General features: G+C 43.8%; 1 protein-coding gene across 4 annotated transcripts in view; it reads left to right on the top strand.

The window, feature by feature from the left end:
- TRAF2 (TNF receptor associated factor 2) overlaps positions 1–18,626 on the top strand; it is a 126,250-nt gene that overhangs the window by 51,933 nt on the left and 55,691 nt on the right. For all 4 annotated transcript variants that reach the window (XM_077284587.1, XM_077284588.1, XM_077284586.1 and 1 more), the window contains 5 exons: positions 9,037–9,246; positions 10,342–10,420; positions 12,835–12,933; positions 16,546–16,707; positions 16,800–16,874. In XM_077284587.1, the coding sequence (XP_077140702.1) occupies positions 9,050–9,246; positions 10,342–10,420; positions 12,835–12,933; positions 16,546–16,707; positions 16,800–16,874 (612 nt within the window). In that variant the 5' untranslated portion in view covers positions 9,037–9,049. The remainder of the gene's footprint in view (positions 1–9,036; positions 9,247–10,341; positions 10,421–12,834; positions 12,934–16,545; positions 16,708–16,799; positions 16,875–18,626) is intronic.

The raw sequence follows: 18,626 nt of genomic DNA, 5'->3' as shown, positions 1-18,626 counted from the left end.
ACTCTGACCCTTCAGATGCAGGAGGTAAAAGGGGAAACAGCACAGATAAATGCAGCCCTGCAAAAGATGGACAGACGCATGGGGGTGGTGGAGGAGAGGGTGAGCACTGCAGAAGACCACATAGTAAAACTGCAAAAAGCGGAGAAAAAGTTTGCCCAAGCAATATCAGAACTGACCGCCAAAAATGAAGATCTGGAAAACAGATCCAGAAGGAACAATATACGTATAGTGGGTCTGCATGAAAAAACTGAGGGGAGAAACCCCACTGAGTTTATTGAAAGCTGGCTGATGGAGAAAATTGGTGGCAAGGTGTTGACGAAGGTATTTGCTGTTGAAAGAGCTCATAGGGTCCCGCCGCAGCCTCCTGCCCCAGGAGCGAATCCCCGTACCATGCTTGCCAAAATACTAAACTACAGGGACAGAGACATAATCCTTAGAAAGGCTAGAGAAATGGAGGATCTGACGGCTGTAGGTCAAAGGATTGCTATTTATCCGGATTATTCTGCAGCAGTTCAGAAACAGAGGATGAAGTTCACTGGGGTCAAGAGACGACTGAGGTAATTGGGAGTGCAATACTCTATGTTGTTCCCTGCAAAGTTAAGAGTGGTGGCTTTTGACAAAACCCACTTTTCCTGACACCTGAGGATGCTACACAGTGGATTGACATTAATGCTAAAAAACTTTCAAAAAGGGCTCTAAAAGTGAACCTGGAAATTATAGGCCAGTAAGTCTAACCTCTACTGTTGGTAAAATATTTGAAGGGTTTCTGAAGGATGTTATTCTGGATTATCTCAATGAGAATAACTGTTTAACTCCATATCAGCATGGGTTTATGAGAAATCGCTCATGTCAAACCAATCTAATCAGTTTTTATGAAGAGGTAAGCTATAGGCTAGACCATGGTGAGTCATTGGACGTGGTATATCTCGATTTTTCCAAAGCGTTTGATACCGTGCCGCGCAAGAGGTTGGTACACAAAATGAGAATGCTTGGTCTGGGGGAAAATGTGTGTAAATGGGTTAGTAACTGGCTTAGTGATAGAAAGCAGAGGGGTGGTTATAAATGGTATAGTCTCTAACTGGGTCGCTGTGACCAGTGGGGTACCGCAGGGGTCGGTATTGGGACCTGTTCTCTTCAACATATTCATTAATGATCTGGTAGAAGGTTTACACAGTAAAATATTGATATTTGCAGATGATACAAAACTATGTAAAGCAGTTAATACAAGAGAAGATAGTATTCTGCTACAGATGGATCTGGATAAGTTGGAAACTTGGGCTGAAAGGTGGCAGATGAGGTTTAACAATGATAAATGTAAGGTTATACACATGGGAAGAAGGAATCAATATCACCATTACACACTGAACGGGAAACCACTGGGTAAATCTGACAGGGAGAAGGACTTGGGGATCCTAGTTAATGATAAACTTACCTGGAGCAGCCAGTGCCAGGCAGCAGCTGCCAAGGCAAACAGGATCATGGGGTGCATTAAAAGAGGTCTGGATACACATGATGAGAGCATTATACTGCCTCTGTACAAATCCCTAGTTAGACCGCACATGGAGTACTGTGTCCAGTTTTGGGCACCGGTGCTCAGGAAGGATATAATGGAACTAGAGAGAGTACAAAGGAGGGCAACAAAGTTAATAAAGGGGATGGGAGAACTACAATACCCAGATAGATTAACGAAATTAGGATTATTTAGTCTAGAAAAAAGACAACTGAGGGGCGATCTAATAACCATGTATAAGTATATAAGGGGACAATACAAATATCTCGCTGAGGATCTGTTTATACCAAGGAAGGTGACGGGCACAAGGGGGCATTCTTTGCGTCTGGAGGAGAGAAGGTTTTTCCACCAACATAGAAGAGGATTCTTTACTGTTAGGGCAGTGAGAATCTGGAATTGCTTGCCTGAGGAGGTGGTGATGGCGAACTCAGTCGAGGGGTTCAAGAGAGGCCTGGATGTCTTCCTGGAGCAGAACAATATTGTATCATACAATTATTAGGTTTTGTAGAAGGATGTAGATCTGGGGATTTATTATGATGGAATATAGGAATATAGGCTGAACTGGATGGACAAATGTCTTTTTTCGGCCTTACTAACTATGTTACTATGTTAAAGGAAAAGGCGATTGACCTTCAGGGGAGATTCGGATAAGAGATATCTCTCTGGCGATGGAGGAGGGACCCATGTTTAATAGCATACTGGTTTAATAGCATAATTGCTAAAGGAATGGGCAACTGTTGAGGACTGAGCTGGGCTGTATTGTGGGAAGGGCCGTCGGGGGCAGTAATGGTTAATTAGTATCGGAGAGGAGGGTTATGTGGGGTACTGCAAGATGGTAGTTTTCACACATGTTAATATATGTTGAAATGTTCTGTTGTGTTTAAAAACTGTGGGAAATTCTGATCTTTATGGCAGCGGGAGGTGAGCAGCGAGGGTAAAGCAAGGGAGAGTGTTCGCAATGGGCGGTGGAGCCCCACTCTTGATAAGAGGCAGAATGTGTAACATTGGGAGGGTTAGGGGGGTAAGTTGGGTTTGGGTAGGGGGGTGGGATGGATTAGGCAGCTCATACCTGGGAGTGAAGATATTATGAAGGATGCTGAGTCACATGATGGGGGGTCGCATTAAGATATTGAGTTGGAATGTAAGAGGCCTTGCGGATAAGTCCAGACGGGCAGCGAGTTTGCAGTATGTTCGAGATCAGAGAGCTTCAATGATATGCCTGCTGGAGACGCACTTGGTGCGGGAGAAAGTGGATGTATTAAATAGGCGCTGGATACAGAGGGCATACCATTCTACCTTTTCCACGTATTCTAGGGGTGTGTCAGTGTTGGTACCCGTGGGAGTGCAGTACGAAGAGGTGAAGGTGGATGCGGATGGTCAATATGTGGTGGTAAAATGCAAAATAAATGGAGTGGTGATGTGTATAGCGGCAATGTATATTCCACCCCCATATTCAAGTAAAAAAATTAGAGAGGTGTTGGAACGGGTGGAACGTTGGGGCCCCACACCACTTCTGATCATCGGGGATCTTAATAATAATATATGTGATGACTTTTGGGACAAAAATAAAAAAACCCAGAATAGGACGATGGGACACATTACTACGTTTGGGACTTATATTTGTGAAATTGCTATGATTGACCTATGGAGAGTTAGACATGTTGGGGAAAGGGGGTATTCATGTTACTCGCCGGCTCATGGTGCTCTGTCCAGAATTGATCTGGCTCTGGGCAATTGTCTATTGGATACGATGGTGGGGGATGTGCGATACTTGCCTAGGGCCCTCTCGGACCATAGTCCAATTGAGGTGGAGTTCCGGTTGATGGGGACACAGACCACGAATAGGAGAGAGTGGAAGATTCACCCTAACTGGTTGAACAGTATAGATTTAGATAAAATAAAGCAGGCGGTGACGGAATTCTTTTTGTTGAATGATGGGAGTACAGATGCTCTTACTGTGTGGGAAGCCATGAAGGCGTACTTAACAGGGCTGCTGTTCAGAGAGATTAGTAGATGTAAGTGGAAGACAAGAGAGGCAGAGAAGGCGGCGATTGATGGGCTGAGAGCGGCGGAAGACGAAATGGTAATAAAGGGCACTCTTGAGGCCGGGAACAGATTGAAAATAGCTCAAAATCATCTAGAGGAAATTTTGTTAGGAAAGTCGGAAAGGAAGCGGGAATTTCAGAGACTGGCTTTTTATCAGGAGGGTGAAACTGTTGGACACATGTTGTCGCTGGTGGCTTCTGCCCAGAGGAGTACTTCGTTTGTTCACTCACTGATTTCTGGGAGTGGCACTAAAGCCTCTGAAGGTTTAGAGATTGTGCAGGTCTTCGCGGACTTTTATGCAGACCTATATTCCTCTCGGGTGGACGCGCCGGCGGGAGATACGGTGGCCTTTTTGGAGGGACTGGGACTCCCGAGACTGAGTGACGTAGACAGAGAAGGCTTGGAGGCTCCCATCACGGAGGAGGAGTTGAGTCGGGCACTAGTGTCTATGGCTAATGGGAAGGCTCCTGGGGTGGATGGCTTCCCCGCTGAAATTTATAAAATTATGGGTGAGGTGCCGATTCCCAGATTAAAAGCGGTTTTAGATGAGGCTAAGAGTAGAGGGTGTCTGCCAGCATCAATGAGAGAAGCCATAATAGTGGTAATTCCTAAGGAAGGTAAAGATTTGGAGCAACCTGAATCATACCGGCCAATTTCTCTACGAACTGTGGATGTCAAGCTCCTGGCCAAGGTGTTGGCGACTCGTTTGACTAGTGTCATCTCCAGCCTGGTACACCCAGATCAGGCTGGTTTTATGCCTGATAGATCCACAGCGGTTAACCTGCGGAGGCTGTATATGAATTTGCAGCTTAGGTCTGACAACTGTGGCCAGAGAGCTATCGCATCCTTAGATGCTCATAAGGCGTTCGACAGTGTGGAATGGGGATATCTCTGGCATGTGTTGCAATGTATGGGGTTTGGCTCGCAGTTTGTGTCCTGGATTCGGCTGTTGTATTCGCAACCGGTAGCTAGAGTTAGAGTAAATGGGGAGCTATCTCAGACTATACATCTGGCTAGAGGGATGAGGCAGGGGTGTCCGCTCTCTCCTCTTTTGTTTGCCTTGGCTTTGGAACCGTTGACCGCCAAAATCCGACAGTCTGATGAGGTGTCTGGCTTCAGGTTTGGGACAATTGAAGAGAAGATAGCGCTATACGCTGACGATATTCTACTGTTCCTGGCTGACCCGGTCGCTTCTTTGGGGGGTGCTGTTAGGCTTATTGAAAGATTTGGCTCTTTGTCGGGACTGATGATAAATTGGAGTAAGTCAACGCTGTTTAGAGTTGATGACGTGGGGGAGGATGGGAGTGAGCTCCCTGAGGATGGGCGACTTAAGGTGGTAAGTCAATTTAAATACTTGGGGATATGGATCTCTATGCCTATTACAGACTACATATCTAGAAATCTGATTCCGGTTTTAGGTGATCTTAAGGCAAAAGTGGATGCTTGGATCAAGCTGCATTTATCGGTGGTGGGCAGCGTTAATCTTATTAAAATGACTTTGATGCTGAAAATACTATATGTTCTCCATAACGCGCCAGTGTGGATACCGCGAGAAAAATTTAGGCAGATTAATTCCATGTTTAGGAAGATGGTATGGGGAGGAATTATCCACGTATCAGACTGGAGACGCTTCAGCGACCCAAGGAGGATGGAGGCTTGGCTTTGCCCAACCCTGAAGTATATTTTCCTGCAGCCCAGTGTCAGCATTTAAAGGGCTGGGCGCGGGAGGGATCGTCTAGCGCGGTACAGCAATTGATGGAAAAGGTGACGAAAAGGAGGCCAGTGGTACAGTGTCTGGAAGATGGGTCCCTGGGGGCATTGGGGAGATTGTATCCAACTATATCCTTGATAGGTAAGCTGTGGGGTAGATTGAAACAAAATCGTGGCCTTGCGGGTCTGACCAGGTTCTCCCCGATATGGCATAATAATAATCTACCTGAGTTTGAGGCATTGGGGGTTTTACCAGAGTGGCAGGCCAAGGGAATTCACTATGTGTATCAAATAATTGAGCAGCAGGAGCTGAAATCCTTTTCCCAACTGCAGGGGGAGTTTGATCTTGGGTCTTCAGGGGACTATCAGTATTTGCGGATGAGACATGCATTTGGAGCTCAGAATAAGGATGGATGCATGAGAGTACAAAGAGATATAGTATTGGAATATGTGTGCGGTGAAGGGACTACTAGGGGGGTTATCTCTACTCTTTATAAAGATTTGCTACACACATACCTTTTGGGATTTCCAATTAATGCGAGAGCTAAGTGGGAGAGGGATTTGGGCCCATTGGAGAATGAAACTTGGGAGTCGGTGCTGGAGTGGGTTCCACGGCTATCCCTGAGCGAACCGTATAGGCTGTCACAGCTCTATATAGTACACAGGGTCTACAAATCTCCGGAAGTATTCTATAGAGCGGGCCTGCGTGCTGACTCTGAGTGCCCGAGGTGTGGGTCTGCAGATGCTGGTATATACCATATGATGTGGACGTGTCCGAGACTGGCTGCCTTTTGGTTGGTGGTTTTGAGTCATATGGAAGGTGCGTATAGATGCACGGTGCCAAGGGAACCATTGGTGTGTTTGTTGGGATGTGTGGATGAGATTAGAGTGGATAACACCCAGAAGATAGCAGTTGCCAGATTGTTGAATATGGCCCGAAAGGTAATAGCACGAAACTGGATTAAGGTTGAACCGCCTACAAGAAGAGAATTTCTTCAATATGTGAAGCAGGGTACATTGGAAAAAGGGATCTATAAGAAAAGAGGGAAAATAGAAATGAATGTTAAGCTGTGGTCTCCGTGGCTAGAAATGGGATAGGTGGACGTGTGGGATGGGTGAGTCTAAAGGTACCTTCACACTGAACAACTTAACAACGATAACGATCCGTGACGTTGCAGCGTCCTGGATAGCGATATCGTTGTGTTTGACACGCAGCAGCGATCAGGATCCTGCTGTGACATCGTTGGTCGGAGCTAGAAGGCCAGCACCTTATTTCGTCGCTGGAACACCCGCTGTCATCGCTGGATCGGTGTGTGTGACGCGGATTCAGCGATGTCTTCACTGGTAACCAGGGTAAACATCGGGTTATTAAGCGCAGGGCCGCGCTTAGTAACCCGATATTTACCCTCGTTACCATTGTAAATGTAAAAAAAACCAAACACTACATACTTACATTCCGGTGTCTGTCTCGTCCCCCGGCGTCCGCTTCCCTGCACTGTGTCAGCGCCGGCCGGCCGTAAAGCAGACGTCACCGCTGTGCTTTAGGGCCGGCGCTTACACAGTGCAGGGAAGCGGACGCCGGGGGACGCGACAGACACCGGAATGTAAGTATGTAGTGTTTTTTGTTTTTTTTTACATTTACACTGGTAACCAGGGTAAACATTGGGTTACTAAGCGCGGCCCTGCGCTTAGTAACCCGATGTTTACCCTGGTTACCCGGGGACTTTGGCATCGTTGGTCACTGGAGAGCTGTCTGTGTGACAGCTCTCCAGCGACCACACAACGACGAAACAGCGACGCTGCAGCGATCGGCATCGTTGTCTATATCGCTGCAGCGTCACTTAATGTGACGGTACCTTAAGGCCTGATTTGGCAAGTACAAACTAAGAGGTCTGCGGTCCTACATGGGATGATATTCATTCAGTATTATTGTGGATTGTGATATTGGGAGAGATGGGCTGTCTTCTTGGGCGGGGGTGGGAAAAGTTGGGAATGATGGAGTTTGGTTAGGGGGGAAAGTTTGTATTGAAAACATGAATATTAAATGTAAATTGCGCTGATATTCTCAATAAAAATTTACTTGAGTTAAAAAAAAAAAAGAAAGAAAGAAAGTAAAGAGCGGATACTGGATTGTGAAAGGTCAAGAACAGTGTTATCTGAGAGAGAGAGAGCGCATTAGCCGGGAACGGACCAAACATTCCAGAAGTTTAGAAATGAAGGGGAGATTATAGACCGGTATGTAGTTAGCACAGTTCTGGTCAAGGGATGATTTTGTTTTTAAGTAATGGATGTATGCTGGCATGTTTAAAGGGAATCTGTCGCCCCATTTTTCGCCTATAAACTGAGGCCACCGCAATCAGGGGCTTAGCTACAGCCTTCTGTAATGCTGTAGATAAGCCCCCGATGTAACCTGAAAGATAAGAAAAACAAGTTAGATTATACTCACCCAGGGGCGGTCCTGCTGTGGTCCGGTCCGATGGGCGTCGCGGTCCGGTCCGGGGCCTCCCATCTTCATACGATGTCGTCATCCTCCTTGCTTCCTGTTACGGCTCCTGCGCAGACGTACTTTGTCTGCCCTGTTGAGGGCAGCGTAAAGTACTGCAGTGCGCCGGCGCCGGGCCTCTCTGACCTTTCCCAGAGGCTGTGCACTGCAGTACTTTGCTCTGCCCTCAACAGGGCAGACAAAGTACGCCTGCGCAGGAGCCGTGACAGGAAGCAAAGAAGAGGACGTCATTGTATGAAGATGGGAGGCGCCGGACCTAGACCGCGATGCCGTCTGGACCTCACCGGGACTGCCCCAGGTTACATCAGGGGCTTATCTACAGCATTACAGAATGCTGTAGCTAAGCCCCTGATGGCGGTGGCCGCAGTTTATAGTAGAAAAATGGGGTGACAGATTCCCTTTAAAGAAGGAAGGAAAATACTAGATGAGAGAGAGAGATTAAGTATTTTAGTTAGGTGAGTATTGTCAGCCTGGGAAAAGGACTGGAGGAGATGTGAGGGAATAGGGACACTGGTGCAGGTTGTAGGGTGAGAAGATTCAAGCCTGGTATCTTCTTCTGTGATCGGTTCAAAGACAGAAAGTGAGCTAGATGGAATGCAGGAGGGAAAAGAATGCATAACGTTAGAGGATTGGGAGAAAATTTCCTGTCAAATTTGGTTAATTTTTTTCCTTTGAAATAAGTGGCCAGATCATCTGCGCTGAGGTCAGTGGTGGGGGGGCCTTCACTCTTGGACTGAGGAAATGAAAAGTGTCAGTCGTGTAGGATCGGTAGATAGTGAGGTAATGAGGGTGGTGAAGTAGTCTTGTTTGGAAAGGTCAGTAGAAGGGAGGACACGGAACGGAGTACATAGGTGCATAAAAATTCATAAATTTATTTAGCCATATATCAAGCAATATAAACACAGTATAGAAGACACATTCAGGAATAGACGGAGGTTTTGAGGTCACTGTCTTTATAATATTGCACTTATCGCACTGTACCAAAATCAAGTGGGTTTAATAATGTTGTGACCAGAAACACAAAGGTGAAGAGCTGAGTTGTATGTTTTAAGTATAAACTTATAATGGATGAAATCTCCGGCCAGATAGGATTTTTGCTGCAGACGTTTTGCGCCCCTGGAGCACCGCTGTAGAAGACGTGTTTGCACCGTGTCAGGGTTACAGCCGTCTGTGCGGAGTTGTTCTATGTGTAGGAGTTGCAGCATAGTCCAGGGCACTTTGCAGGGTTTCATTATAATGTTTCCACCTTTTATGTTTTTCCTCCCAGGTGTCCTTTGCGCATGGCCACTGCCGCGGTCTCCATCTCCTCGGCACCCGGCTCTATAGACACTAACGAGCCCGGGTTCAAGAAAGAAATTCTTGGGACAAAGTTAGAAGGGAAGTATTTGTGCTCAGAGTGTAAAAACATCCTTAGGAGGCCGTTCCAGGCCCAGTGTGGACATCGCTACTGCTCCTTCTGCCTGAGGAAGATTATAAGGTGAGGAACGTAAAGCTGTGACCTCTAACTGCTGAAATAAGCTTCTCTCTACGATTTCTGACAGAGAATTTGGTGGCAGAAACCTGCAGGTCCCTTGATTCCCTTTGTCTAGAGGTCATAGCTCTAGAGTGGACTAAGGTACTTGAGGGACCTGCAGGTTTCTGCCCCAAATCTCTTGTAGTTCTCCAATATGGTTACTGTGAAAGGGCTTTACTCCATGAATGCACCATGTAGCCACTCTGGAAACCTTATAACAGTGACAAAATATATAGAGATATACGCCACTCCTAAAAGTTGTGTAGTGGTGCCAAAGAAGGGTTCCAACCCATAAAACATGCAAAATAATACTTTGCACTGAAGAGGATTGCAGTGAACAATAGGGTTTGTTTATTCGGTAAACTTTATAATTGACGTTTTACTCCTAACCCTTGGACCTTTCTTAAGAACTGATTACCACCAGATAGGTGAGGCGACACTTGTCAGTAGGAAATGGCACAGCAGCCGTGTCCTCCCCTCTCTGGTGGTAATCAGTTCTTAGGCTATGTGCACACGATGCAGATTTGCTGCGGATCCGCAGCGGATTTTTCCGCGCAGAAACTCCGCAGCTCCGCACTGTGATTTACAGTACAATGTAAATCAATGGAAAAAAAAAAAAAGTTGTGCAGATGGTGCAGAAAAATCAGTGCGGAATTGCTGCAGATTTAAAAGAAGTGCATGTCACTTCTTTTGTGCGGATCTGCAGCGTTTCTAGACCCCTCCATGATAGAAATCCGCAGTGGCATAAACTGCAGAAAATCCGCATCAATTCCGCGGCAAATCCGCATAAAAACCGCGGCAGCGGATTTTGTGCAGAAAATTCTGCACCACTTTTCCTACGTGTGCACATAGCCTTATGAAGGTTCAAGGGCTAGGACCAAATCGTCAATTATAAATATTACCAAATAAACAAACCCTTCTGTTTACTGCAATCCTCTTGAGTGCCAATTATTATTTTGCTTAGAACAGTGACATCACCTATAGCAGTAATGAGCATCATACAGATAAAGTGTATAGGTTATATTCTTTGCCTAAATACCATCTTTTTCAATGTCTCAGCTCAGGACCTCAGAAATGTGCAGCCTGTATCCAAGAAGGTATATACGAGGAAGGCATCTCTACTTTAGAAAGTACCACAGTACGTCCAGAGCTAAATTATATTCTTACATAGGGGCACTATTATAGTACCGTAGTTATATTTTTCTACATAGGGGCAGTATTATAGTAGTTATATTCTTGTACATAGGAGCAGTATTATAGTAGTTATATTCTTGTATATAGGAGCAGTATTATAGTAGTTATATTCTTGTACATAGGGGCAGTGCTATAGTAGTTATATTCTTGTACATAGGAGCAGTATTATAGTAGTTATATTCATGTACATAGGGGCAGTATTATAGTAGTTATATTCTTGTACATAGGGCAGTATTATAGTAGTTTTATTCTTGTACATAGGGGCAGTATTATAGTAGTTATATTCTTGTACATAGGGGCAGTATTATAGCAGTTATATTCTTGTACATAGGGGCAGTATTATAGCAGTTATATTCTTGTACATAGGGGCAGTATTATAGTAGTTATATTCTTGTACATAGGAGCAGTATTATAGTAGTTGTATTCTTGTACATAGGGGCAGTATTATAGTAGTTATATTCTTGTACATAAAGCAGTATTATAGTAGTTGTATTCTTGTACATAGGGGCAGTATTATAGTAGTTATATTCTTGTACATAGGGGCAGTATTATAGCAGTTATATTCTTGTACATAGGGGCAGTATTATAGCAGTTATATTCTTGTACATAGGGGCAGTATTATAGTAGTTATATTCTTGTACATAGGGCAGTATTATAGTAGTTGTATTCTTGTACATAGGGGCAGTATTATAGTAGTTATATTCTTGTACATAAAGCAGTATTATAGTAGTTTGATTCTTGTACATAGGAGCAGTATTATAGTAGTTATATTCTTGTACATAGGGGCAGTATTATAGTAGTTATATTCTTGTACATAAAGCAGTATTATAGTAGTTTGATTCTTGTACATAGGAGCAGTATTATAGTAGTTATATTCTTGTACATAGGGGCAGTATTATAGTAGTTATATTCTTGTACATAGGGCAGTATTATAGTAGTTTTATTCTTGTACATAGGGGCAGTATTATAGTAGTTATATTCTTGTACATAGGGGCAGTATTATAGCAGTTATATTCTTGTACATAGGGGCAGTATTATAGCAGTTATATTCTTGTACATAGGGGCAGTATTATAGTAGTTATATTCTTGTACATAGGAGCAGTATTATAGTAGTTGTATTCTTGTACATAGGGGCAGTATTATAGTAGTTATATTCTTGTACATAAAGCAGTATTATAGTAGTTGTATTCTTGTACATAGGGGCAGTATTATAGTAGTTATATTCTTGTACATAGGGGCAGTATTATAGCAGTTATATTCTTGTACATAGGGGCAGTATTATAGCAGTTATATTCTTGTACATAGGGGCAGTATTATAGTAGTTATATTCTTGTACATAGGGCAGTATTATAGTAGTTGTATTCTTGTACATAGGGGCAGTATTATAGTAGTTATATTCTTGTACATAAAGCAGTATTATAGTAGTTTGATTCTTGTACATAGGGGCAGTATTATAGTACTTATATTCTTGTACATAGGGGCAGTATTATAGTAGTTATATTCTTGTACATAGGAGCAGTATTATAGTAGTTATATTCTTGTGCATAGGGAGCAGTATTATAGTAGTTATATTGTACATAGGGGGCAGTATTATAGCAGTTATATTCTTGTACATAGGGGCAGTATTATAGTAGTTATATTCTTGTACATAGGGGCAGTATTATAGTAGTTATTTTCTTGTACATAGGGGTGGTATTATAGTAGTTATGATCTTGTACATAGGAGCAGTATTATAGTAGTTATATTCTTGTACATAGGGGGCGGTATTATAGTAGTTGTATTGTACATAGGGGCAGTATTATAGTAGTTATATTCTTGTACATAGGGGGCAGTATTATAGTAGTTATATTCTTGTACATAGGGGGCAGTATTATAGTAGTTATATTCTTGTACATAGGGGGCAGTATTATAGTAGTTATATTCTTGTACATAGGGGAAGTAGTAAGGGTGCAGTGTGAAAAGCATGAGTGGTGTTAGAAAGGGAAAGTGAAAGTAGGGGTGGCGCATGAAAGGGAAAGCAAAAGTATATGTAGTGTGAGAAAATGAAAGGAAAAGCATAAATCATGGGTGGTGTGCAAAAGGGAAAGCATAGAGGTTGTGTGAAAGGAAAAGTGAAATCATGTGCGGTGTGTGAAAGTGAAAGGCATGGGCAGCGTGTGAAAGGGAAAGTGAAACCATGGGATATGAACCTGAAAACAGGAGAAAGGAAAATTTAATCATTTTTAAGGCATTTAGATTGAATTGTATAGATTGCTGTCTGAATATGTGGAATATAAAATTGTGGAATCTCTGAGAGGCGGTTGGAGAAGTGCATGTTGGATATAATCTTACCATGTCCGCTCTCCTTTGTTCCACCAGGCATTTTCAGATAATGCGGCGCGGCGGGAGGTGGAGAGTCTGCCTGCTGTCTGCTCCAACAATGGCTGCTCCTGGAGAGGGACCCTAAAGGAGTATGAGGTGAGTGCTACGTGCCCCTGGTATATTTTTCCTTTTTATAGTTACTTGTCTGTCTTTCTGATGCATCCCCCTCTCCTCTGAGTTCAGTTTGTTGTTTTTAATTGTCCGCCATAGTGATGATATTCTGTTTTTGATATTTTGTAATGTTGTTGTAGAAACTTTAGTCATCTGCTTTGTCATTTGATCATTACCTCCTTCCAGGCCGTGTTACACAGTATCTTTATGTCAATCTCATTGTCTGCTTTTCCATTCTGTGATTTAACCCTCCAAGTACCTGGGGACACAGATTTGCACATGTTCTTCTAGAACATTCTGGGGGTTTTGCATATTATGGTTCAGCTGTGATAATCCAGAGGCCCATTATTTTCTTGTCAGAGCCTCATGCTTCATGTTTATGGGGGTGTCCGAACATCCTGTCGGGTGTATGGGCTTTGAATGTAGATGGACCATGTTTTGTCTTGTAAATAGTACTAGGGCGATGGTAAGTAGTATGGCTTTAAAATTTTACAGACCTGATACTCCTAACTGAGGCTTTTGCTACAATAGCACCCATTTTTGACAATCCTTTGATGCTGCAGCATCTCCCTCCTGTCCTGATATCCATTGACGTTTTACCTGTATGTGAAGAATCAGGGATTTCCAGTGTCTTCAGCCTCCATACATATGACACATGATACCACTCCTGCAATTCACAGTGTGCTGTCACTGGTACCTTGTACCCCCCTGCAACTCATGGGAGGGGGGGGGGGATCAGCCATCAATCTAGAAATAGAGGAATAGCATACCCTCCAAATGTTGCCCACTCTGACCCCTTATCACACCTTTTATTACCCGCCTGGGCTATTCTTCCAAACAGTAGATCCAAGGTCACAGGGGGCTTTCTGTAGTCCCGCAAAATTAGTATATTGTAGGGGGAAATGAAGAAAGTAGGTGAATGCACCGGTCAACCTGTTCCTGACTGTAATGGCACCCTTGGACCTGGGATGTGCATTGTGCCCTGAATGACTATATACCTTGTATTGTCACACCATCTTGTAATTTAGCACATGATGATATTGACTGTGCCAGATTATCGGAAACTTTTGTGCTATATATTCATTGACTTGTGTTTTTACCTGCTGTTATCTAGCTCTGCCTCTTCTTACCTCTGTTTTCTTGACTTTTGTGCCTGTTGAATTCCACTGAAAAGTTTATCCGGATATGATCTGTATAACAAGTTGTGTAAATTCCTGGTCTCTTGCCAGCAAATTCTGGGTCACCTTTGCCCAACTTACACAATGCAGACCTTGGCACGTGAAGCAACTAACATCTGTCAGGCCATGCTGGGGGTTGTAGTACTGCAACAACTTGAAAGCCTCTGGCTGGGGACCACGGCTGTATGAGGGGGAAGAGCAATGAGTGCTGGAAAGGTGTGCGTGGGCATTGATGTATGTTGTCTGTAGTCTCTGGTGTGCGGCTGGCACTGCTGAACGGTGGAGGAAACCAATGGGGAATTGCTGTTACCGGGCACTAATGCTCAGAGCTCTATCATTTGGACTATTTTGAGCTGTCAACATTTGAAAGCTTTCAACCTATGAGAAATTGTCAGCAGCGGCCTGCGGCTTGTGATATCCGTTATCCCCTCTGCAGTGGTACCGTAATGGGCACTGTGCAAGGCCCTGTCTGTAGTTCTATAATGCTGTACAAGGTTTGTGTTTATCTTCAGACCAGACCGACTGAGTGACTTATGGCGCCAAAGATTACCGCCGCCACCTGTTCTAAATTGAACTGGAAAGTACCTAGAAAAAACAGTTTGTACTGGGTGGAGGAGAGGAGAGGAGCTGATGGAGAGAGAGGAGAACAGAAAGGGAGAGAGCTTCAGGCAGAAAATGAATGAAGGCAAAACTGCAATACAGAGTATGTCAGAAAAGATGTTGCTTCAATCCTCTGATGCACTGACCTGGATGATGTAACAGAATGGAGACAAGACGGAGGTCACGGACTACTATGCAGGATCCTCAACAGCACAGAGATTTTTACTCGAAAAGTGTGCAGATTTTGTAGATGCTAGTGGTAGGGCACAAACAACTGAAGGAGTGGAGTTTTTAACAGCACAGAGTGATTAAGGATATCTCCCTTTACCTGGGCACAGCAATAGAGGTTCAGGATGCGAATGAGAACTTGTCAGTCACATCTGGATTAATTGCCTGCCATATTGTGTATTGTAAAATATATATATATAGAGAGAGAGAGATCTCCAGCGTGTATGTAATATATGTGTGTATATATAATACATGCATATACAAATATATATACATATATATATATTTATATATATATTTATATATATATATATATATATATATATATATATATATATATATATATATATATATATAATTTGTATATGCATGTATGTAATGCGGTCTCTGTGGGCACCAGAAATCCGGATCTCATGCTGCACCGAGGTCCGCTGATCCGTTTCTGTAGTTACGTCCTCATGTACGATGGAAACGTAAAGGACTTGATCAAGCATTACAAATAGTTCTGACTCTCCCTGTTGCATAAACGTACAACTCCCATTGTGTCACTGCGCTTTATCTGTTGCAGAGCTACTGCCCTCAGCATCCCCTGACACTTCTCATCCCCTTATATGTCAAGAAAAGTATTTTCTACTTTCGATCTCTGAATAGATAAAGACTTGGTCATAGGGAGTGTCCGAGTTTCGGTGCAGCGCGTCTGCTATTTCTGGCCTCTCCCTGTATTCCGTGTATATACAATGGCCGCTGTTCTGACTCCTACAATCTCCTTTTATATAGACTCTTCGGTTACAGATATGGGCGCTGCCCTGTAAAAGTCTGTCCTACAGAAAGCGTTGTTTGGAGGCAGGTGGAGCCATATAATGATGATAAAGGAGTAACGTCATAAAAGTTCACATTGTTTTCTATATATGGAATGAGGAAAATAAATTCTTTCCGCATGTGGGGGAGGAGGAGACCCTGGGGGGACTTAGGCTGTGCTGCGATGACTTCTGACCTAAACACCACATTGCAGATTGTAACATTTCCCTGGTCCCTGCATTCCCTGGCTACTTCATCCTTTTGTTAAACTTCCCATTACCTGTTGTCTGAAACAAGTCTGTGCTGCGTAGAGAGGCAGTCTACCAAACAGCGGTGGTAGTTATCCAGGCCGTAAGATAAGTGGTTACTGGAGCCCTCAAACCTCATGTTTTACACCAAGATTGGAACAAAGAATTGTAACGGTGCCTTTAATTGTATGCCTAGCAATGTTGGCAGGCTCACCCCATTGCACAGATGAGTACAGAAATCTCCATCTTCGTGCAGCTCGGCAGTTGCAGATATTGATCAGTTTCTGTAGATATTGATTGATGTGCTTGCTGATTTGTACCCACATAGGGTCAGTGTGCTATCTCTGTGCCAGGAGGGACCGTTTTCGGTGGTGCGGTCTCAGACTTTGGGCCTATATCTCCAGTTTATTGGATTTCAGACATGATGATATTAAACCATTCCTTCTCCTTTAAGTTTCCCCGTCTTATATGATCGCCCCACCCTTCCTGTTTCTCACTATCAGTCGCCTCCTGTTTCGTAACAGATGCAATCTGTTCTCTTACAGGCCCACCATGAAGGAAAGTGCCCGTTTATGCTGGTCCCTTGTTCTGCATGCAAGATTCTCATCCGGGCGAGCGATCGAGACATGCACAATGAGCGAGAATGCCCCCAGCGGAAACTGAACTGCAGATACTGCAAATTCTCCTTCTACTTCCCAGAAATTAAGGTGCAGAAAGTTCTTGTGCCATTTAAAGGGACAGCCCCCTATTCTACCGGTACAGACAGAGATGTGGAAACTTGACGTATTCTCTCTTTCAGGCGCATGATGAGATATGTCCCAAATACCCAATGATGTGTGACGGTTGTGGAAAGAAGAAAATCCCCAGAGAAAAGGTATCTGTTTCCCCTGGAAAGGATGGGACCCCCTATATACTTCTATATGTAGAGTCCTGCATATAATATAGTCCTACACTGAGCAGCTCGCCTGCTGACGGTGCCGAGTATTAGGGTATGTGCACATGTTGCGGATTTGCCTGTGGAATTTTCTGCGCGGATTCTTCTTCTCTTGGCAGAAAATGCAGTTGAAAATCCACGTGGATTTGATGCTTTTTTTTATGCGGATTTGTATGCGTTTTTTGTAAGCTAAATGTATATTATTTCACAAAATAAAAAGAATTGTGATGTAATTTCCTTTTCCAACATCTTCTTTTATATACTCCATTGAAGAATAATGTTTACACACACAGATAGATATATTACATAGATGGATAATACCAAGCCCAATGTTTAGTAATAAACATAATAAAATGGTACATAAAGAGTTAAATAAAGACAGAGAGACACACACACACACACACAAAATCTGCGTTAGGCTGGGGTCAGACTAGCGTATGGCATCCTATGCGAGATACTAATGACACTCGGCTCCTGCTCTGCTGCGAGCGGGAGCCGAGTGTCATGCGTCTGTGCTGAATTTCACCATCTCCTTCATTGCTGGGGTCAGCGTATATCGCATATCACTTGGATGATATCCGAGTGATGTGCGTTCTCACTCGCAACCATAGGCTTATATGGGTGCGAGTGAGCCGAGACTTAACCGAGCAAAAAAAAAAACGGTGATGTGAGCTGCCCCATAGATCACTACTGTTCCGAGTTCTTTGCGATGTTTTATCACATAGCACTCGTCCGTATTCATCGCTAGTGTGAATCCGGCCTTAGGCCAGGGTCACACTTGCGAGAAATTCGCACGAGTCTCACACCTCAATACCTGGCATTGCAGCCGCACACTCTGGTCCTGAGTGCCGGCGGCAGTGCTGGGTATTGAGGTGCGAGACTCATGTGAGTTTCTCGCAAGTGTGACTCGGGCCTTAAACGCAATTTCTGTTTAATTAAAAAATAAAGAAATTAAAAAAAAAAAAATGGAAAAAAATGTTATAGGCTCCTGCTCAATTTCCCAAACTAGAGAGGGTAATCCAGCAACTGGGGGCCGATGTTTATAGCCTGGGAAAGGGGTAATACCCATGGATCTGCCCAGGCTATTAATATCACCACACAGCTGTATATTTAGCCTTTACTGGCTATTAAAAATAGGGGAGCCCCCAAAAAAATGATGTGGGGTCCCCCTATAATTAATAACCGGCAAAGGCTATGCAGACAGCTGCGGGCTGATATTAATAGCCTAGTAAGGGACCATGGATATTGCCCCCCCCCCCGGCTACAAACACCAGCTCTCAGCCACCCCAGAAGTGGCGCATCTCTAAGATGTGCCAATTCCAGCACTTAGCCTCTCTCTTCCCACTTGCCCTGTAGCAGTGGCAAGTGGGGTAATAGTTGTGGGGTCGATGTCACCTTTGTATTGTAACGTGACATCAAGCCTGGCTTAGTAATGGAGAAGCGTCAATAAGACACCTATCCATTACTAATTCTATAGTTACATAGTTATTAAGGTTGAAGGAAGACTTTAAGTCCATCTAGTTCAACCCATAGCCTAACCTAACATGCCCTAACATGTTGATCCAGAGGAAGGCAAAAAAAACCCATGTGGCAAAGAGTAAGCTCCACATTGGGGAAAAAAATTCCTTCCCGACTCCACCTACGGCAATCAGACTAGTTCCCTGGATCAATGCCCTATCAAGGAATCTAGTG

Source organism: Ranitomeya variabilis, chromosome 2, assembly GCF_051348905.1.
Source record: "Ranitomeya variabilis isolate aRanVar5 chromosome 2, aRanVar5.hap1, whole genome shotgun sequence".
Taxonomy (NCBI): Eukaryota; Metazoa; Chordata; class Amphibia; order Anura; family Dendrobatidae; genus Ranitomeya; species Ranitomeya variabilis.
This window is presented reverse-complemented; position numbering and strand designations above follow the sequence as displayed.